A 23676-nucleotide genomic window follows, 5' to 3' on the forward strand; every position below is an offset into this window, starting at 1 on the left:
GTCATCTGATGCAGCACTCCATCACTCTCCTTCTTGGTCAAATAGCCCTTACACAGCCTGGAGGTGTGTTTGGGTCATTGTCCTGTTGAAAAACAAATGATAGTCCCAATAAGCGCAAACCAGATGGGATGGTGTATCGCTGCAGAATGATGGGCTCGTGTATAGCTGCTCTGTGCCAAATGTTGTGCTTTTATCACAAAGTGCACTATGGGGTCAACGTTTTCAGTTCAGCCACACGCCACTTTTTTGTTGTTGTAATTTTTACCCACTTTTTCTCCCCAATTTCATGATATCCAATTACGATCCAATTGTCATCTTGTCTCATCGCAGCAACTCCCCAACGGGCTCGGAAGAGGGGAGGGTCGAGTCATGCGTACCCCGGAAACATGACCCGCCAAGCCGCGCTTATTAACACCCGCTCGCTTAAACCCAGAAGCCAGCTGCACCAATTTGTTGGGAAGAAACACCATTCAACTAAAAACCGCAGTCAGCCTGCAGGCCCTAAACCAGACAGCGCTGGGTCAATTGTGAGGTCCTATGGGACTCCCGTCACGGCCGGTTGTAATGCCGCAACACTGCGATGCAGTGCCTTAGACCGCTGCACCACTCGGGAGGTCCTACACACCACTTGTATACAAAAGAGAGACATTTTTCCAAACGGACCCATTGCCGCTTTTAGAGTTAATTTTGCAACCTGTGGATGGGTTTTGCGCGGCCCCTTTTTAGTAGGCTATAAGAAGACAAGACCTGGCCATATAGACTACTCTCTATTCGAAACGGAATGATCCGTGCTGAAGTAGGCTAGGGACACTTTAATCATCTTGTGAAGTTTTGTCTTGTTCCCTACCACAGCGGCTGCCATCATCAGATGCATGGTAACATTGGTAGAACAGCCTAATTCCATAGCCTTCCAAATCCTATCGCTGTTACAGTGGGAGCATAGAGAAGATGTTGGAGTCTTCCCGAATGCGCAAAATGTATTTCTGGATTGAAAGTACAGAGGTAGGCTAGGCCTACTTGTTTTGTCTTTCAGAATATTTATATGTTTTTAAAAATAATATAACCATATTGGACAAAATAAAAAATAATGCATTTCAATGTGTTGCCTTGTCATAGCGCCATAACACATCATTTACACTGGAAGATAATTTCAAAAGTATTCATAATCAATGATGTTTTAACAGTCTATTTTGGTCTCAGGGTCACAATCCTTTTTTGACAGAATTTATGCAAATAACCCATGTCTAGAAAATGTACTTCATCATCGATAAAACATTACTAATATAAGTGTAGGCCTACTACACATTTGAAGCATAGTTTGTAATTATTAATACACATATAATAGAATATAACAATATCATGTAATAATACTTTATTAGTAGTAGTATTAGTATTAGTAGACTATTAGTATTATTTTGCTACTTGGATGAACTTTTAGCCTTTGAGCTAAATTCAACTTTTAGCCTTTGAGCTAAATTCAACTTTTAGCCTTTGAGCTAAATTCAACTGTTTCGATAGACAGAGGTTCATATAATGTTTAGAGATACAGTGAACGAATTAAGAAAAATTACAGGGATTATCGGAATACATTTAGTCAAAATAATTAAGTTTCAAGTTGAAATGTCACATGCACAAGTACAGTGAAATGCCTTTCTTTGAGTTTGCAAGAAAGGCATTTCACTGTACTTGTGCATACGACATTAAAACTTGAAACTTAAATATGCCAATCAGAAAATAATTGACCAAGGCACGTCTATCGAAAAACGAATTGTGTTACTTTGCATGAGCCGCTTATTTAATCAATGTCAAAACATATTCAGGTTATGGTATCATTTCAAGAGACGAGAATGTCACTCCATCGTTTATATGTCGTGTTCAGGTACATTGTCTGTTCGTAAATAGATGGCTTTTGATTGCATTCATGATATACAACCTAGGCTACGTGCAGTGACAAGGCATGAGCAACACATAATGTATATCCAACTCACCGAACCAAGATAACATCCTCATCGTGTCGGACTATATGAAAAAGAGACGCTGATTTCATTGCGTAAACAAGAATGTAACTAATTTAAGTGTATCTTCCAGTTATAAATGACCAACAATGTGAGATGATGTTGTTATTTCGAAAGCATTTCCTACATTTTGTTGTTCTATATGCAGTAATATTAAATAGGCTGTGTGTCAACATCCCACATATGTTATATTTGTTGGTAAAGCTGATGATTAGATTTAGGCCACCCCAGGAATAAGCTAAACACACAGTAGGTATAATAATTCCAAATCGAACGTTTTGGCAACATCCAAAGATTCAGTGAATAATCCTGTTCAAGACAAATCAAGCAGTAATATTGGTACTCACAACTTATTTGCACATGCTGCGAAACGAATATAGTGAAGGGATGTACACTTCTCTTATTTCTAAATCCCCAAAATTATTTCAATTTCAATTGAACTCTCTCTCAGTCACTCACTGTCTCACTCTCTTGCTCACTTTCTCACACACGCGCGCACGCGCACACGCACGCACACACACACGCACACACATGAACACACACACACACACACACACATGCGCATGCATCCATACACACGCACTGATCAAGTGGACAGCAAACCTGGTTCCAAAAAACAGATAAAGCAACACATCACGGCGCAGCGCCTCTCCCCTATTTGACCTGGATATTCTGTGTGTATGTAGGCTATGTTTCATGTTTTACATGTATGTAGCTCTGTCCTTGAGCTCTTCTTGTCTATTAATGTTCTGTATTATGTCATATTTCATGTTTTTTGTGGACCCCAGGAAGAGTAGCTGCTGCTTTCACAACAGCTAATGGGGATCCTAATAAAATAACCCAAATCACACAAACATTCTCATTTAGACTTACTGCATGGTGTGATCTTACATAGAGAGAGGTGTTTAGAGTGAGGGGCTGAGGAGCCATACTGTAAATGAAATGAAGCCAGCTTCTCATCCCTCTTGCTCATTGGCCTTGGCTCCTCCTCCAGCCTTCTCACTAGGTCTCTATTTGAGCTTTGTGGGCTCTAAAGAAAACAGACGCATGAGTAAAGGAATAGAGGGCTACTCCTCTCCTCCTCTCCTCCCTTCCCACTTTTTCTCCTCCATTCACAGAGCTGAGAGAACACTCCCCAGGTTGGACCTCCAGGCAGCACCTCTCTCTGTCCACTGCATGGACTCCCGGAGCACACAACAAAAGAAGCACTATTGTTTCACCTTCGTTTGGGGGAAATTGTGTGTGTTTCCCTAGATACAAAGTTTGCCGTCTTCCTATGTTACAATGAGGCTTTGTTGGACGTGAGTTTCCACAGAACCAGGAGCCGGGTACATCAGAACGCCGAAGAAGACTTAGGTCCATTTTCAGAGCGACCCTGTCGGGGTTTTGGACAGACTGGTTTCAGGGTGCGGTCGCTCCGCCYGAGATGGGCTCAGACGTACGTGACCTCAACGCCCTGCTGCCCCCGGTGCCAGCCTTGCCAGGGGGGAACGGGAATTGTACCCTGCCCGTCAGCAGTGCTCCTCAGTGGGGCCCCGTACTGGACTTCCACACTGGCACCCCCTACAGCTCGCTGGCCCCCCACCCCTTCATCAAGCAGGAGCCCAGCTGGAGCTCTGGGGACCCCCATGAGGACCCCCACTGCGGCCTGAGCGCCTTCACTGTGCACTTCTCCGGCCAGTTCACTGGCACAGGGGCCTGCAGGTACGGGGCCTTCGGGGCCCCCCCTCCACCCAGCCAGCCCCCACCAAGCCAGCCAAGGATGTTCAGCAACGCACCCTACCTGACCAACTGTATGGACACCCAGCCCCCCTCCAGGAACCAGGGTAAGGTTAACCATAATCATCTATTCTGGAGATTAGATTAGATTAGTGTAGTGTAGTGTAGTGTAGTGTAGTGTAGTGTGGTTGCACGAGGACTTGGTATTAGGTAAAATACAATATTTTAATTCTCAGAAAGAATGGATTTGTTCCGTGTTGTTCAAAGTAGTTTTAAGCAGTTACGTTTCTAGTCCTTCTGTATAATTTTGCAAATGTATGCTTTTCTTATGATTTGACTATTTTCCCTGCCTACAGTTTTTTGCTGACTCTAGTGATGTACATTTGTCTATAGTTCATGATCAATAAACAAACAAATGTTGTTGACATGAGTTTACAATTTAGAAACTCCCTCCATTTGCTATGCTCTTTTCTTTATTACCTTATCACAATTTTCACAAACTTATGATTGATTTAGCGAGTTTATAATTAGTGCATTGCATACATATATATAAACAATATTATTTAATGCCGCTCACTGAACTTAGTACTGTTTAAATTATTTATCAGTAGTATATTCCACTGCAGCAAGTCAATTTCATAACAAATTATATTATGAATTACTGACATTGCTTTTAAATGAATGTGCTCTGAAGTTCTAATACCATCAGCTGTGTTATAGTTCAGCTGATCATACAGCCACAGGACTCTTAAACATTTACCAAAAAAAAACTTGCCTTTATTGTGGACTTGTGTTTTTTTTTTACAACTGAATCTCAAATACAAATGTTTAAGAGTCCTGCGGGAGGTTAACACACATAGCTACTGAACGTTCAGTATTATGCTGAGCCATGAGTTAGGCATTAGGCTACTGTATAGGCTATAGAAGAGTATGGTAATGTAATACAAATTAAGGGGAAAAGGCTCAGTGATAACAGAAAAGGTCATTATTTTTTAACTTGTATTATGACATAACCTAATCTCAGTAGCGTTCCTTAAATCGATGAAAGTGTATCTGAAGCTGACCAATTGTGAGTGTGACATATACTTGGCTTCTGATTTCCAAGTTATTTTTTAAATGATTATTACCCCTCGGTTTCACTTTGACCTGAGCTATTTGTAGTCAAGCTCTGGGATTTCTTTTTAGGGTCTGTTGGGGGTCACCAGTGTTCACACACAAAATGTAATCAGTCTGCACTTTTAACGGAGGATTAATTAGAAATAACATCAGTTTCAAAGGGCTCGTCCAACCTTCAACCCACTTATCACACCCCTTCTGTGCCTGGCCAAGCAGTGCAAACAAGCATGGCTCAGACTCATGCGGGTCACTTTCACTAGATACTAAATCAATGATGGTCACTGAGGGAATGTCCACTGTGTTCATGCTCTGTTTACATTTAAAATACGAAACTTGAAAGTCAAAACGAGTTAGTGTGAGGACAGGTACTTTGTGTGTATTAGTGTCTGTGTCGTTAAAGTGTACTTGTGCTTGTGTAATTCCATGAGTGAGTGTGTGTGTGTGTGTGTGTGTGTGTGTGTGTGTGTGTGGGGGAAGTTTACTTGAATGGAAGCTGAGGAAAAGAGAATAGGCTAGTTAAGGTGTTATAGTAGGGACTTTCCTTGAACAAAATTATTAAAAACTGCAAATATTTGTATTACCCTTCAAAGGGTTATATTACCCTTCAGAACCCTTTTTGCTATGTAAAGTTTTTGAAATGAACGTATTGTTTCTAAGTACCATTCTGATATTCCAACTGTCGCATAGTTTTATAGTTGACTTCCCTTGGTTTACCATCCTGGTTGACATTTCTAACACACGGAAACTCTGTAATAACTTATACAAGATTTGTAGGCTACTTCTTGGCCTGCTTTTTCAAAACGAACATTAAAAAAAGACACTTATCGAAATACAATTACTGGGAAAATATAGATGGAATTCTGAAGTTGATTGATATCTATACAGTCACTGTGATATTCGTTTTTATTGATGAAGGCACTCATCTATAGAATTAGACACTTTGTATCTGACTATTGATTAGGTTACGGGTTGACAATACACAATTCTGTAATATTTGAACTCTTTGGGAGTCAGTCAAAACTCTTTATAATTTATTATTACATTGATGCTATACTGTAAGTAATACACATAAGGCCGTGGTTCAGTGATGTACATTTGAGTACTTGTCCTTATATGATTCATAATCTTTTCAGCAAAAGTAATAAGCAGACCATCAAATAAATTATTACAATTAACGTTCAACGCATTATATTTTTGAAGATATATGCAGTGCCTTCGGTAAGTATTCAGACCCCTTGACTATTTCCACGTTTTGTTAAATTACAGCCTTATTCTAAAATGGATTCAATTGTTTTCCCCCCTCATCAATCTATACACAATACCCCATAATGACAAAGCATAAACTGGTTTTTAGAAATGTTTGCTAATTTATTAAAAATAAAAAACTTAAATATAACATTTACATAAGTATTCAGACCCTTTACTCAGTACTTTGTTGAATCACCTTTGACAGCGATTACAGCATAGAGTCTTCTTGGGTATGACACTACATACTTGGCACACCTGTATTTGGGGAGTTTCTCCCATTATTCTCTGTAGATCCTCTCAAGCTCTGTCAGGTTGGATGGGGAGCGTTGCTGCACAGCTATTTTCAGGTTTCTCCAGAGATGTTTGATCGGGTTCAAGTCCGGGCTCTGGCTGGGCCACTCAAGGATATTAAGGGACTTGTCCCGAAGCCAGTCTCCCAGTCCCTGCCGCTGAAAAACATCCACACAGCATGATGCTGCTACCACCATGCTTCACCGTAGGATAGTGCCAGGTTTCCTCCAGACGTGATGCTTGGCATTCAGGCCAAAGAGTTCAAGCTTAGTTTCATCAGACCAGAGAATCTTGTTTCTCATGGTCTGAGAGTCTTTTAGATTCCTTTTGGCAAACTCCAAGCGGGCTGTCAGGCCTGATTGGTGGAGTGCTGCAGAGATGGTTGTCCTTCTGGAAGGTTCGCCCATCTCCACAGAGGAACTCTGGGGCTCTGTCAGAGTGAACATCAGGTTCTTGGTCACCTCCCTGACCAAGACCCTTCTCCCCCGATTGCTCAGTTTGGTTGGGCAGCCAGCTCTGGGAAGAGTCTTGGTGGTTCCAAACTTCATCCATTTAAGAATGATGGGGCCACTGTGTTCTTAGGGACCTTCAATGCTGCAGAAATGTTTTGGTACCCTTCCCCAGATCTGTGTCTTGACACAATCCTGTCTCGGAGCTCTATGGACAATTCCTTTGACCTCATGGTTTGTTTTTTGCTCTGACATGCACTTTTAACTGTGGGACCTTATATAGACAGGTGTGTGTATTTCCAAATCATGTCCAATCAATTGAATTTACCACAGGTGTACTCTAATCAAGTTGTAGAAACATCTCAAGGATGATCAATGGAAACAGGATGAAACTGAGCTCAATTTCGAATCTCATAGCAAAGGATCTGAATACTTATGTAAACAAGGTATTTCTGTTTTTTACGTTGTCATTATTGGGTATTGTGTGTAGATTGCTGATTTTTATTTAATTAATCAATTTTAGAATTAGGCTGTAACGTAACAACATGTGGAAAAAGTCAAGGAGTCTGAATACTTTCCAAAGGCACTGTATATATATATATATATATATATATATATATATATATATATATATATATATATATGTAGCTCCGAGACAGGACTGTATATATATATATATATGGCAGAAAATTCTGGTCACTTCGTAGGTGCATTTGGTATTTCTTCACATCCCGCTCTACTGCAGTGCGTAAAGCAGACTGGTTTAAGGTGAGAACACTACCACATAAACTCCCTGGGCAGTGCCCTTCACTATGCCCCCTTGTGTCCCAGACCAGCCCAGGAGGCTACCCAGCCCTCTGTAGGTCTACTGTAATGGGGATCAGTCCTGTCCTCCTCTCCACTGTCAAGACAGAGATGAGTGGAAGACAAATAGAGCTCTTTAATGAGTTTTAAGTGAACCCTGCTGGGGCGCTGGTGAAAGTGGCTGTGGTGTGTACTTCCTGGCGTCGGTGTTGGTTGGTGTGTGACTGATGAACTGGTGCTCCACCCTGGGTCAGACATAGACATGATTAAGCCTTGAACCTGGTGTCAGCCCTCCAGTGTCCTGCCACAGTTTGTTTTCACTCCGGACGCTTTCACTCTCACCGCAACACAGGGGCAACTGGAGTTTGAGGAGGGAGGAGGAAGGTAATTTACCTACCCATTCAGTACAAAGGGTTATGGTGCTGAATGTTAATGGATGAGCTAATTCAGAATTTATAAAGTAACTTTTCACATGTAAACACATTTTTATGTACTTTCCATGGTCTGAAAACCTTGACATTAGTAATTTAGTTTTTCTAAACCGTTCTTCTTTGTCTTTACAGGTTACAGTGCTTTCGATGGTGCCACTAATTACGGCCACACTCCCACACATCACTCCTCCCAGTTCCTCAACCACTCCTTTAAAGATGAAAACTCCCTCGCTCAGCAGACCAGTATGGGTAAACAGCACAATATTCTCACCTAGATTCCTGCTTGTGTGTGTGTGTGTGTGTGTGTGTGTGTGTGTGTGTGTGTGTGTGTGTGTGTGTGCTGTGTGTGTGTGTGTGTGTGTGGGCATTCAAGTAATATATGTGTGTAAACACGGGTATTGTGAACTCCATACTCCTCACCTAGGGAGTGGCCTCCATCTTAAAGTCACTGCGAGGTTAAGTCTTACAGTGACCTTCACGTCAGTGTCCTAAATCACTACCATCTTGGGTTTTTCATTTTCCTTTTCTTCATCCATGGCCCTCCTGTTAGTAAACGGCTGGACGTGTGTTGTTAATTTTATAACTGTGATGTTGTAAATTTCAGACTCTCTTCATGGAAATGATAACTGTAGGAAACAGCGATACAAGATTTTTGGAATGTTTAGAACTGCCCTGGGACCCATTCACAATATGTGGAGGCAGAGCCAAAGCAGAGATCCTTCATTTGCGCTTTGAAAAAGCAAAAAGATTCAGTGTGCTTTACGGCTTCAAAGAAGAGCCTCTTGTTTGTATAAGTGCTGTGTACATTCGGCCACAGGTCACAGGTTTCTTTCACAATTTCCATTTCAGGATAGTTTTTCTCAGAGAAGGATCCATTCGACCAGAGATGAGTTCCCTGAAAGCTTTATAGCTAATGTGGCTCTTCTTTCTTTGACCCATACCCACGTCACTCGTAGAACAGCAAAGTGCTTCATTTGAAACATTTTGTTTGTTCACGCACAGAAAATGAACCGTCAGACAAGTATGTTTACTATTGTTCCTCTCTCATAGCTGTGCGTCTGGGTTGTCGAGAGAAGTAAAGAATCGGGGAACTCACTTCCAGTGCAGTCGTGAAGCTGTCTCTTATCCTTAGGACTGTCCCATGATACTGTTTACATTCTCAATCTGTAATGTGCATAGTTGGTGGGTGATATTGAGATGAACATTAACGGTTTAATGTGTCTGTTTGTGTAGGTGAGCAGCAGTATCCTGTCCCTCCACCCGTGTATGGATGTCACACCCCATCAGACAGCTGTGCAGGCAGCCAAGCCCTACTGCTAAGGAACCCTTACAACAGGTAGGCGCTGGAGCCTCCCCACTACAGTAGCTTCCCTTGCCCTTACCTGACATCACATCCCTGCCACTCACCTTAGCCCCATCCTTATCAGTCACATAAGCCCCAGTCGAATAGGCCTACCACTCACCTGTCATCTATTGCTACAAAGCAGCATGCGGACAGGCAGAAATCTTACTAAGGAATCCTGTTTGTAGTGACTATAGTCTTGTTAAAGGTGGCTAGGAGGCTCTAAGGACAATCTGTACAGGATGTTCACCTGTGTAGTAGTCCTAGTCTGGAAAAGGTTGTGCTGCCCTCAGCCAGATTGTCTGCTAAGACAATAATCATCAGCATTGTGGTTCTAAAATGAAATGTAGAAAAGTCACGCTGCCATTGAGCACGCCCAGTGGCTAGAGGAAGTAAAGTAACAGGGAAAGGAAGTTGGGCAGAAGGAGAATATCCTGATTTTCAGTCAGGAAATTATCAAAATAAAGCCATTTGTCGACTTTGTACTCTCAAAACTTTCCATTGGACTAAATCCACCGCAGTCCTTCTTGACAAAGAATAGTATAATATAAAAGCACATTTGCCGTGTTGTGTTGACGTTGAAAGTTAGTTGTCTTACGGAAAAAATACTTCAATACACTGCGTAGATGGTATGGATGAGGACCATGTCCAGATAAACTCATAACAGTTGTCAAGACAGAAGCAATGCTCAGCAGGCCAAGATAAACAATGGAGTCCACTACTGCTTCCCAGTCTTAGACCAATGTTGAATTCTTCCTAAAAAGTAGCTCACTGTCCTCTGAGTGGAGACATTCCCATTGTAACCTCGCACAACTGTTAACCAGTGGTCGAAAAAATACCCAATTGTCCTACTTGAGTAAAAGTAAAGATACCTTAAAGAGAAAATGACTCAAGTAAAAGTGAAAGTCACCCAGTAAAATGCTACTTGAGTAAAAGTCTAAATGTATTTGGTTTTAAATAAACTTACGTATCAAAAGTAAATGTAATTGCTAAAAATATATTTAAGAATCAAAAGTAAAAGTAAAAGTATAAGTCATTTCATATTCACTATATCAAGCAAACCAGACGGCACAATTTTCTTGTTTTATTCTTTTACGGATAGGTACACTCTAACACGCAGACATCATTTACAAACGAAGCATTTGTATTTAGTGAGTCTGCCAGATAAGAGGCAGTAGAGATGACCAGAGATGTTCTCTTGATGTGTGGGAATTGGACCATTTTCCTGTCCTGCTAAGCATTCGAAATGTAACGAGTACTTTTGGGTGTCAGGGAAAATGTTTGGAGTAAAAAGTACCTTATTTTCTTTAGGAATGTAGTGGAGTAAAAGTAAAAGTTGTCAAAAATACAAATAGTAAAGTGAAGTACAGATACCCCAAAAAACGACTTAAGTAGTACTTTAAAATATGTTTACTTAAGTACACCACTGCTGTTAACTCACTGGTCTTGAGACGGCACAAAATTAGCTTGCATTCCTCGAATAGCTTTAACATTTTGTTTTCAGCTCAAGGGAACATAAAGATTCAAAATAAGAGGATAGTAGATAATGGGAGTGTGTTCGACAGACTGGATACATGGTCTGGAAGCCCATTCTTCAGGTTCTGCTCCTCATGATATCTGGCTGATATCTGTTGGGGAAGGGAAGGGGCTGGGAATCCTCAAATCAAAGCCGCTCTCTAACCAAATTCCCGGTACCAACAGCTCTGTGTTTATACAGTGAGACTGCAGTCATGCACTTTCTAATGATTTGGAAGTACATTTAGTAAAAACAAGCTAGGAACAAGGTTTCTTTGGGAAGCGCTGGTGCAGAGGATGAAGACTGGTGTCCCCAAAACATATTTTTTTTTTAGAGCACCTTATTATATCAAAATACCCAAACATTTGGTTATTTTATCAAGAGATTAAGTCTCAGGTATGTATAGAACTTGTCATAGAGGACTTCACCTACCTTGTACAGTAATGGTTTAGAGAAAGTTCACAGTGTACCAGTGGCAATTTTAGCATGTAAATCTTGGTGGTGCAAAAAAAAAAGTTTTTATTATGCATGCCAGCAAAGCCACCACTCAACACTAAACAATACATTKATTGCACTATAACGGTGACAAACGGTGCCCAAAAACTGTTATGTAGTGGCCTACATTAAGCTGTCCCAACAGCAGAGTTCCAACAGCAGTCCCAACACCTTACCACTGCTACACCTGGCTATCAGCGGAGCCTTGTCTGGCAATGAAACAGTTAATTCAGCCTCATTTACTGTCTTTTTAAAAAACAAAGGCGGACTTGTTTAAACAAAATTCGTTTCTACTGACAATTGAGATGTACAAACTATGGCATAAGGGAAAGACGAGCGGATTAGAGGCAATCCGTCATTTCGATTAAGACATTAATGAGCGAGCTAGGACGGACGTAGTCAATATAACTATTTGTTCAGCACTTTTGAAATGTACAGCGACAGAATTCAGAACATAGGCCGTTCTTACAGTATTCTCCCTGTACACCAAGTCAGAAGCGCAGGATAAATAAAGGGGCCATATAAGCAGACAATGAATGCTCTTACAATATTCAATGATTACATTTCTCTAAAACAGGCTATAGGCTACATGTACACGTGCAACACCAAGTCAGAACAGTAGGCAAAATTAAGATTATTAAATGATTAGGGTGAGGCACATGGGCTACTAACATCTTACTGCACAACATACACTTAGTATTACTTTGTTAGCTACAGTATACATATCTCCCTGGCATATTACATAATTTATGCAGCAGCAAACAATACGTTTTTGGACTCACCTTGTTGTGCTGTGAGCACTTCCTTCCAAACCACTCATTGTTGAATTTACGATTTCCAACTTGCGTGTAATGTTTATGTCCGATGGCCGATGAGCACCGATACGCTTTATCTATAATTTCTCTTCATTATTTCTCTTCAAATGACAAGGATTGAAAAGGATTTGCCAGTAGATTGTCGACTTGAAAGATGATGATGACTGCTAGCTAAGATTTTGAAAGTATGATGTTGACATGATCAGCTACTGTACCTATAATGTGATTTGACATCATTATATCTGTGGCCAATGACCTTGAGGCTTCTTGGATGGGCACTTCTAATGTATCTCTATGTCAGAACCCAAAGGGCTCGAATTTTCGAGGTCTCCCCTTAGACTTCGCGGTGACGTAGTTTCCCCATGAGTGACAGAACACTGAGCCAATCACGGCACACCGCTCCGTATTTTCTGCTGGCTTGCCCCACCACCACCACCACCACCACCACCACCACCTTCTTCTCCCTCACCTTCTCCTCCTCCTTCTTCCTCACCACCACCACAACAGAAAGCACTGAGCTGGGCTGAAACACCTGCATTTTGGACCTGCCTCACTCAAGAAAACAAAAAAGAGACCATATTTGTGTGCAGCTTTATTAACTCAATGACATATATATATATTTCTTTACATTGTTTGCAAACTGATATGTGACACGTATTAATGCCAAAATAACATGCAAAACAAGCAAGTGCTACCCCATTCTTTGCCAAAAGTTTGGGGCTCAAAACAGGCTCTGGCCCACATGCCCTGAATGACGGGTTGCCACTGCAGTGTACTAACAATGGGCCCTTCTTCTTCCTTTAACCCTCAAGACAGAACTGTGACACTTTCTGTCATCCAAATTGCTGAAATGATTTGAACTAAAAAACTACAGCCTAAAAAGTCAAACTTTTCTGAGCACTGTTGGGGAAAGTGGGGTAAGTCGTGCCAAAGGGTTAGTTGAGCCACGACTTGTTTTTAGAAAACCATACGCAAAATTAATCATGTGACCAAATATTTAGGAAGAGGTCATCATTTCATGGAGTCTGTGAAGAAATAAACCACGTGGAAAAAGCGGTAATCAAGTGAGGTAAAAATAAAACGGAGTTCAATGAATTTATTGTGTTATAGGTTTCAAAATGCTTGTATCTAAACCAAAGTAGATCGTTGTAAGACAGTCGGGGTCTCTGTAAGCTACAATATGAGGTCTTAAACCTAGCATAAAAGTGCATCCGTGTAGCTGTGTGGGCTGATAGTCAAAACGGTTGCTTTGGGGTAAATTGTGCCATTTGGCAAGTGGCAAGTTGAGCAAATGGCTAATCAATTTACCCCGTACAAATGATGATTATATTTAGTCAGTTTTATGCATAATATGCATAGTATTTTGAAGACACCTCGCATTTGTGTGATTAGTCATGTTGAAATGATGAAAAATGCCATCCTCAGTTGGGTGCACCCCCCTCTAGGGCTAGGCCACAATTGAAGTGTTTTCTTCCCATGCGTAATGCAAGGCATTATCACTGGGATATGATGTTACACCAGGGCCTGACCTATTGTTAAAAGTGTATTATTTTATTTTACAAAGTGTTAGAAATGAGTCCCAATGCTTACCCTGGCCCTAAGCTCAATTTACCCCATAAATTGTGCCAAGAGACCACTTTTTTTTTGGACAAGCTTTTTCAAATCTGTAATGTTTACATGAATTCTGATTATTTCCAGGGATAGACAACATCCTAAAATATGTGTAGATAACTTTGATAGAAAGAATACTACGTTTCCCTTGACGGAGTGATGCTGAATGTAACAAATMACTCAAGATACTCCACTCTCCCTTATTGTATGTAGGTACCAAACAGAGTGTAGGCTACTACGGTCAATGTGCAGGGTACCAGGCACCAGAGCATCCCAGCGCAGTGAGCTGTTCCTGTGGTATGATAAAACGATGTGATGTCAGAGGCGGCAGTGATTTACATTGACATTTTAATCATTTAGCGGACGTTCTTATCCAGAGCAACTTACAGGAGCAATTAGGGTTAAGTGCCTTGCTCAAGGGCACATCAACCTCCTTTTTCACCTAGTCAGCTCGGGGATTTGAATCAGCGACCTTTCAGTTACTGTCCCAATAATTCTAAAGTATGCGTTTGGGAAAGCACCTGGCAGGTTAACTAATGGTCTGATGCTTCATAACGGATTGCTATTTGGTTCTGAGTGATGGAGGGCTGTAATTATTCGTGTGGGAGGATCCTCATTGTGTAGTGTGTTCAAGAGCTGTTACCCAGGATGCACTTGCATAGATGGGGCCAAATTGTATAATCCTCTGACTCTCTTGTGGCGCTTGTCTACACTGAAAACAGTGGTGGCACCGCTGGACGTCAGCGCCCGAGGAATACATTCCAAGCGGCGATCATTTATATCAAATGGCATCTCAGCCGGAATGTACGGCACGGAACCCTGTTAAAACGCTGGCTTCCACCATTAAGAGGTATGTCGACATGACCAGTTCCTGTCATCTGAAAAATTCCTATTTGATCTGGATTAACAGTCATTAATCTGCACTTGTCTCAGAATAGCAGAGGGGGTGGAGGGCTCCCTTCATTAAATAGCACATTTGACCACTCACTGGCATTGCTGAAGTATTTGATTTAGTGGCAGAGTGGGACTCCACAGGGGCCCTGTCATTTCTCACTGAGGTGATTAGAAAGAAGAAAATACCTTGTATCACAGTAGTCGCAGCCGGGTTGCTTGTTGTTTTATCTTAGCAAGTTCGGTTGTGCCTGAAATGGTGATTTCGGATGTTTTCCATGCCTGTGTGTGACCCTGATATGTTAAAGGTGACAAGCCATGATAGTGAGTCTAGGATCGTTTCAGAGGGCTATTTCTAGTTGAGGGGGAAACATCACTTTTTCTCTTGCTTTAGTGCTGTAATGAAAATATCCTCTTTCATTCTTGCTTTCTTGTCATTTTTAGTGGCCCTCTTTTTCTAACTCCCTTTCCACCTCCTCCCGAACCCCCTCTCTGTTTCTGTTTTCGCCAGGGATCGTGTGCATGTTAAATTAGCTTCTCTGTTTTGTATGTCCTGTGAAATGTATCCTGCTATAATTTTCCCGTGCGGGGCATTAGCCTTGACCACAGTGGGACATGTAACGGAGGGGAAGGGCCCTGCACTGGGGAGTAGTGGAAGTGGATCAGTACACAATGGGATGGCTTTCCCCCTGGGATTCTCCAGCCAGGGTTACAGAGCCAGGGCTCAGTTAGACTGGAGGGGAGGGTCTGACCCTTCCACCACCTCCCCAAAAAAGCCAGCAAAGGCCGGGGTGACTGAATGATTAATCTGCTGCTAAATGAGAGGGACTCTGGTGCTTAGGCTGTGGAAAATCAGACTTGGAGTCTCATCTCCAGGGACTCACGCCAAAGTATGCATGTGCCTCTTCCAGATAAACGCCACCACTCCCCCGTCTCTCTCCCCAGGCCCCGTCTCTCTCCCCAGGCCCTGGATGCATACATTAACGTGATCTTGAGGTGTTTAGCTCCACAGTGAATGAGTGAATGAATGAACTGTGAGGAGATGTATTGCAGCATGCAGCTTGCACTGTCCCGACTCCGGCTATCCTTGGAAAGAGTAGAGACAAATACAGCTTTATGCCTTCTCAACCATGTATTCATAATTTAACTGTACAGGATACAACCCCCCCCCTTCCATGAAATACAAAAATGACGGACAGATTTGTAAGACTAATAATATAACGCTATTGCCATCTGGTTATTATGAAACTAGATGTGACCCTTAGCTGCCTTGAAATAGCTACAGTGTATGTAACTGAACCAACTTTAATGAATACTTTCAGAGGCTACCTTCAACTTTTGAGGGGTTAATAAGTGTTCAGCTAAAATGGCCATTTCTAAAAAAAAAATTTTTTTTTTTGATCTCATAAAATAAGTAGGTTAGTACACAATGGATGGATAGCACACAATACCTGACCTGTGTTTCCTATTTCTACATATACTACAATGGATCATTGTCCTTTTGTGCTACTGTATGTCCTTATCCTGTACGTCTATTTGATTGAGAGTCGTGTGTGGGTGACAACAAGTTTTGGCAGGACGTTTTGCGGTGTTAACCAGTTCCTCTTTGATTTACTAAAACAGGCCCTTATTTATGGAAGAAAAATAAGTTAGTATGCAGCTTGAATTTGTGTTAATCCAGGGTTAGAGTGAGAGGCCAGTTTACCGCCTAGCCATATGAATAAATCTGGGAATGACAGGAAGTTAACCATTAGTCTTTCCTCCGAGTTCCACTTTGGATGCTTTAGGTGAATATACTGCGCTGTGACCCGTAGAGCAATTTGCCCCTATGTCAAGACAAGTTATAGCTGGTGATTTTGCTGCATTTATTTATTGGGAGCTTTTACCTGCTGTGCATGCTATTGAAATACAATGCCAATGCAACTTTGCTGAACTGGCTTACATAGACAAGAGTGGGAAACGCTTAAACGACGACCTTTATTTACGAGTGGGAGACCCTTTCTTAACAACTTTCCCCTATATTTCAGGAGTGGGCCGTTTACGGCAACATTTTACAGTACATTTAACGGCGTGAAAGACAATAGCCATTCATCCTACAATTCATCCTACAATATATCCTACAATTCATCCTACATGTTCTTGCCTTTCACTCAGTCCTTTTTCATCGCTCCTAAAACTGCTGAATGCTCTTGAACAGCTTTTATGTGAATTGTAATTTGTCAGACAAAATAGGAAACGGTCACATATTTCCTCACTAAAAATGCTTTTGTGTCTTCCTCTCTGTGGGCAGCCATGCTACGGGCTATGAGAGTGACCCCAGCAATCCCATGGTGTATAGCTGCAGCACCCAGTACCGCATCCACACCCACGGAGTATTCAGAGGCATACAGGTCAGTTCTGTTCCTCTCACGGCTTCTGAGTTCGCACCCAGGTCACACACTCTGATTCCTCTCTCCATACACATCTTTGCTTATGTGATCAGGGCCAAGGTCGGGACTTGGAGCACAGGCCAACACTTTCTTGCATGAACACACACACGCGCACACACACACACGCGCGCACACACACACACACATGCACGCACACACACATGCACGCGTGCACACACACACACACACACACACACACACACGCACGCACGCACACACACACACACACACACACACACACACACACACACACACACACACACACACACACACACACACACACACACACACACACACACACACACACGCACACGCACACGCACACGCACATGCACACACACGCACGCACGCACGCACGCACACACGCACGCACACACGCACGCACACACACACACACACACACACTCCCTAAATGCCAGCACAAGGTCAGCCTCTACTCCCGAGCTCCAGGCACTGCACGGGTGCTGGCAGAAGAAGAGGAGGTGGGAGAGACCAGAGAGATACAGTACAGGAGGGAGAGATGGAGAGCGAGAAAGAGAGAGAGAGAGGGAGAGGGAGAGCGAGAGGGAGAGCGAGAGCGAGAGGAGAAAACAGCCTGACGTAATGAGCAGACTATGCGAGAGGAAGCAGTCCTCTGCCAGAACAGTTGAGACATTTAAAAGGCATCTCAGGATAAAAAGGGACGAGGAATCACTTTCAAGAAATCCATTAGCAATAAAGCCACAGGTTCCTTACACAGGCCCATGTTAATAAATCATTAGCTCTTCATTAATGTCCGTCAGCAGCTTTAAAGCACAGAGAGAGCAGAGATTCTCCAGACCTATTCCCGTTGAGAAATGGGAATTTTGGTACTTCATCCCTCTCTTTCTCCCTTCTCATTGTTCTCAAGTGAAATGAACTCAGGAAAACCTCATTCACAAAATGAATTCGCATAAGTATGCTTAATCACATATGTATGCAAAAGTACACTGAGTGTACAAAACGTTAGGAACACCTGCTCTTTCCATGACATTGAGTGACCAGGTGAAGCTACTATCCCTTATTGATGTCCCTTGTTACATCCACTTCAATCAGTGTAGATGAAGGGGAGGAGACTGGATAAAGTGGATTTCTAAGCCTTGAGACAATTGTGACATGGATTGTGTATGTGGGCCATTCAGAGGGTGAATGGGCGAGACAAAAGATTTACGTGCCTTTGAATGGCATATGGTAGTAGGCGCCAGCCGCACCGGTGTCCTGAACTGCAAAGCTACTGGGTGTTTCACACTCAACAGTTTCCCGTGTGTATCAAGAATGGTCCGCCACCCAAAGGCCGTCAAACCAACTTGACACAACTGTGGGAAGCATTGGAGTCAACATGGGCCAGCATCCATGTGGAACGCCTTTTGACACCTTGTAGAGTCCATGCCCCGACGAATTGAGGCTGTTCAGAGGGCGAAAAGAGGTGCGACTCAACATTAGGAAGGTGTTCCTAARGTTTGGTGTACTCAGTGTATATTTTTTGAAAGTCATGTTCAAGTTGAACGTGGACACTTGGTGCTCAGAAAGCTTTTTATTTGACAATCCCATCATTGGCTTTTCCCCCTCCGTGAAGTGGGGCGTCTAGACAAGGGACAAGGCAGGCATACGGTGGTGTCATAAAACACTGAAGTAATTTGCTTATCAATAGGCTGCTAACGCTATTTATTAGAGCGCCAGTGTGCCCACAGAGCCCATTACACTAAGCGCCTGCTAATGGACAGCAGATGGGTATCAGGGTCTGGGAGGGAGTGGAGGGAGGGAGGAGAGAGGGAGGAGAGAGGGGAGCACAGGGGGGCACGGAGAACTGAGATGGGGTCTGCCTAACGTCTGTGACTAACTGCTTTAGAGAGTAAATCAGTGGCATGGAGTAAATTTGACCAATCATTTTACGGCTAATTCCAGCATAATGAAGCCCCCTTAGCAAGGTAATTACACTTCTTCTGCCTTTAAAATAAATGTGGTTATTATTTTTGAGTTACATTTTGCTGGAATAGACTAGTGGATAGCTTAGTTACTATTATCTGTTCATGATGATATTCGTGGTTCTAAACCTGTATCGTTGTGTGTGTGTGTGTTGTGTGTGTGTGTGTGTGTGTGTGTGTGTGTGTGTGTGTGTGTGGGGTGTGTGTGTGTGTGGGTGTTGTGTGTGTGTGTGTGTGTGTGTGTGGTGTTGTGTGTGTGTGTGTGTGTGCGCGCGCCTTTCACAGGATGTCCGACGGGTGCCAGGTATCGCCCCTGCCATTGTTCGCTCAGAGGCCAGTGAGAAGAGGCCGTTCATGTGCACATATCCTGGCTGCAACAAACGATACTTCAAGCTGTCCCACCTGCAGATGCACAGCAGAAAACACACAGGTAAGTGCCAGGGCAGCCATAGATCAAGCGCTCGTGAGACTAACATACCAGTGTATCAGTGATCCAGGTCTCGCTGTACCAAAGCCCTCTCTGTGTTCCCCTGGGTCCTCACTCCAGGTGAGAAGCCCTACCAGTGTGACTTCACCGACTGTGGACGAAGGTTCTCCAGGTCAGACCAGCTAAAGAGACACCAGCGAAGACACACAGGTTTGTCCTCTCTCTATCCCACTGCTCCTTTTTTTCTTGTTCCTTTTCCCTCTTTTCAGCATCTCTGTTCGAGCTCCCTCCATCTCTCTGCCCTCTGTTTTGTAAATAGAACGCTATAGCTCGAGCTCCCTCCATCTCTCTGCCCTCTGTTTTGTAAATAGAACGCTATAGCTCATGCTCCCTCCATCTCTCTGCCCTCTGTTTTGTAAATAGAACGCTATAGCTCGAGCTCCCTCCATCTCTCTGCCCTCTGTTTTGTAAATAGAACGCTATAGCTCGAGCTCCCTCCATCTCTCTGCCCTCTGTTTTGTAAATAGAACGCTATAGCTCGTGCTCCCTCCATCTCTCTGCCCTCTGTTTTGTAAATAGAACGCTATAGCTCGAGCTCCCTTTGGAATGGCTTCTCTCCTGGCCTCTGCTCTACTGGCCTCTGCTCTTTCTTTGTGTGTGTGTGTGTGTATGTGTGTGTGTGTGCCTAGGGGTTAAACCGTTCCAGTGCGAGACGTGTCAGAGAAAGTTCTCACGGTCTGACCACCTTAAGACCCACACCCGGACTCATACAGGTAAAACAAGTGCGTAAACTTTGATTTTTCCACATTCTGCTTATTACTTAGCTAGTTACTTCACTGTTTCATGAACAGTCGGTTGGTAACGTCTCAAGGCTTTTGGTGGTTTAGTATTTCAACTAATCTACGGTATGTTATCATACTGGATGAAAATAGGTTAAGTCGGTTCATTGTAACAAATGACCTGTTACTGAAAGTGATCGAAAATGATCATAGGCAATTTTTTCATCTCTTCCTCCCCTTCAGTTAGGTTTAAACCACAAAACTCTCTAACAGCGCTCTCTCTCTCTCTCCTCACTCTCCTAGGTGAGAAGCCGTTCAACTGCAGATGGCCCAACTGTCAGAAGAAGTTTGCCAGGTCCGATGAGCTGGTTCGTCACCACAACATGCACCAGAGGAACCTGACCAAGCTCCAGCTGGCCATCTGAGCCAGATCTTAGCCAGCCTCACTGCTCTCAAACACCCTCCCTACATGCGACTGAATCCTCCAGCTCGCATGGGGGAGCAGCAGCAGAGCAGGAGGCCCGACAACATTGTTAATCTGCATGTTACTGTACAGCCTCACCAACGGACAGTTCTCCAAACAGTGCCACCTAGGGACAGTCCTCCGTTCATACGCTCTGATTCAGAGGGTTATTTTAGTAAGATATATTTAATGAGGAAACCAAACGGTTTCTATCGCTTGTCGGTGTACTATAGATGTGTATAACTTTTGTGCCCATTTCTCAGTTGAAGTATTACAGACTAATTTATTTGATCATACTTTTGTGAATTAAAATCTTTCACTGGAATGATTTCTGGAATGGGGGATTTCTGGAAAGGGGGACATTGGTCGGACATAATCTTCATCATCGCTATTGTTCAGTCCACATCCCTGTGTTTTTGATTTGATCTGCACCGGGTAGTTGAAACATAAAGCTACACTATGTCCGCTTTTGTCTGTGATGTTGTCTGTAAATATTGTTTCACTTTGACAGTGGATTTTGGGGCTGTGAGTTAAAAAAAAAMATGTATCGGGCTTCTTGGCTATGTGGCCAAGAAGTTGTCATATTAAATGATGTAAATAATAATACTGGACCATGGATTGCATTCATATTCTTGCCATGGAAAATGTGACTTAAGTATTATAATTTAGACTAGACCTACTTCGATAGATCCAGGAAATGCTTTTTTAAGTGTATCATAAAACACTTATCTGTTTTTTTTTTTCCCTCTGAAGTGTTTTATAAGTACATTATGGTCTGTTCCCATCTGTTTAAACTGTATTGTTCTTACTGTTTTTATACAGTATATATACGGATTCTGTTGGTGTTGTTGTTATTTTTCCCATCGAGTTCTGTATTAAAGCCCTCTCGGAGTGTGCAGACTGCCTGGGCAGCTGTGTTGGCTCAGGGGCCAGTGTTGAGTTACTTTRGCCTTCACTAACAGGGCTGATCAACCGCGCTCCTGAGACCCACTGACCAGACCGTAACCTGACCAGGTCGTGACCCCTTGTAAGTCACCTGACACAAGTTACCAGAGGAGGCTTATACTGACCCGGTCTCCGAATAAAAATAGTTATGATAACAAAATAGAACTCTTGACTGTAGCTAACATCCGCTGCTTCCTTTATCTCTGAGCAGATTCTTTTCAAATTCCTTGACTTCTGAGTGAAACAGGAGACGCAGATAAACATAGACGTGTTTTCTCTCAAACTCACTGTTCCTTGGGACTATTCATCTTAATTAAGCTATGCACTCTCCCTGCACTTAGAAAAAAATACACTTTTTATCCACTATTGTTGTTTTTCGAACAAGAAAAAAATATCCACTCTAAGTTGTGAGTTTTTTTTATCATTCGACATCCACGTAAATACACTGTCTCTGTGCAAACAACAAACAAAAAGCTTGGTACAAATTCAAAATTAATCACAGTTAGTTATAAAACTTTAAGGCAGTGGAATTCTAACTTTTTCAACGGGGACGGCAGTTCTTCTGCCTGGACTCCATTTTTTTCCAACAAAAATCTCTTGTGACTTCACCCCAAAAATGTAATGACACAAACTTAAAATTGGTACTTTCGYTTTTTACATAAACAAATAACCTTTAATAATTGCATTTTCATTTCTCATCAAAATGAAAAGAAACCAATAAATACATTTACTCAATAAAATTGTATTTTTCAAATTGCCTTTCTCAAAAACATTTGTATATTGTCCAACATAATAATCTGTACTCTTCATTTTAACCTAAATATATACACTACCGTTCAAATGTTTTGGGTCACTTACAATTTCCTTGTTTTAGAAAGAAAAGCAATTTTTTMGTCCATTAAYATGACATCAAATAACATCAAATGTTGTAAATAACTAATGTAGCTGGTAACGATTTTGTATGGAACATCTACATAGGCGTACAGAGGCCCATTATCAGCAACCATCACTCCTGTGTTCCAATGGCATGTTGTGTTAGCTAATCCAAGTTTATAATTTTAAAAGGCTAATTGATCATTWGAAAACCCTTTTGCAATTATGTCAGCACGGCCGAAAACTGAAGTGCTGATTAAAGAAGCAATAAAACTGGCCTTCTTTAGACTAGTTGAGTATCTGGAGCATCAGCATTTGTGGGTTCGATTACAGACTCAAAATGGCCAGAAACAAAGCACTTTCTTCTGAAACTCATCAGTCTATTCTTGTTCTGAGAAATGAAGGCTATTCCATGTGAGAAATTGCCAAGAAACTGAAGATCTCATACAACGCTGTGTAATACTCCCTTCACAGAACAGCGCAAACTGTCTCTAACCAGAATAGAAAGAGGAGTGGGAGGCCCCGGTGCACAACTGAGCAAGAGGACAAGTACATTAGAGTGTCTAGTTTGAGAAACAGACGCCTCACAAGTCCTCAAAAACACCAGTCTCAACATCAACAGTGAAMAGTCGATGTAGATATTCCATTAAAAATCATTACCAGCTACAACAGTCCTTTTCAACATTAACAATGTCTACACTGTATTTCTGATKAATTTTATGTTAATTTTAATGGACAAAAAAAATTGCTTTTCTTTCAAAAACAAGGACATTTCTAAGTGACCCCAAACTTTTGAACGGTAGTGTATATCGTTTTTTTGTGTTTTCTGGTAACCCAACTGCTGTTCCCCCATGACYCCACTAATACTTTAAATACCGCTGCATTATGGCCTAGATTCAATCAGATCAAGCGTTAACCGGCAATAGCAGACTGCTGCACAACTGATGTTTTGGTGTCGAAGTTGGAGGTGGAACTGGGTTGGAGCCGTCAAATCGGTGAGCAGCTGCTCTTGCGATCATTGTCAGGAAGCCACTTCCGCCCCACTCGTGTTAGAAGCTCAGAACGAAAAAGTGT

General features: G+C 42.3%; 1 protein-coding gene across 5 annotated transcripts in view; it reads left to right on the forward strand.

Moving 5' to 3' along the window:
- LOC111953055 (Wilms tumor protein homolog) overlaps positions 1-21618 on the forward strand; it is a 27420-nt gene extending 5802 nt beyond the window's left edge. The window contains exons 2-10 of one of the 5 annotated variants that reach the window (XM_070435293.1): positions 3531-3542; positions 3753-3841; positions 8206-8322; positions 9307-9409; positions 17034-17133; positions 19401-19545; positions 19663-19752; positions 20232-20324; positions 20625-21618. In XM_070435293.1, the coding sequence (XP_070291394.1) occupies positions 3531-3542; positions 3753-3841; positions 8206-8322; positions 9307-9409; positions 17034-17133; positions 19401-19545; positions 19663-19752; positions 20232-20324; positions 20625-20746 (871 nt within the window). In that variant the 3' untranslated portion in view covers positions 20747-21618. Of the gene's footprint in view, positions 1-3067; positions 3842-8205; positions 8323-8950; positions 9095-9306; positions 9410-14618; positions 14703-17033; positions 17134-19400; positions 19546-19662; positions 19753-20231; positions 20325-20624 lie in introns of those variants that run through there. The other 4 variants (XM_070435294.1, XM_023972142.2, XM_023972143.2 and 1 more) reach the window with 4 other exon arrangements.
- Positions 21619-23676: the final 2058 nt, after the last annotated feature.

This window comes from Salvelinus sp. IW2-2015, linkage group LG26 (assembly GCF_002910315.2).
Source record: "Salvelinus sp. IW2-2015 linkage group LG26, ASM291031v2, whole genome shotgun sequence".
In the NCBI taxonomy this organism is placed as follows: Eukaryota; Metazoa; Chordata; class Actinopteri; order Salmoniformes; family Salmonidae; genus Salvelinus; species Salvelinus sp. IW2-2015.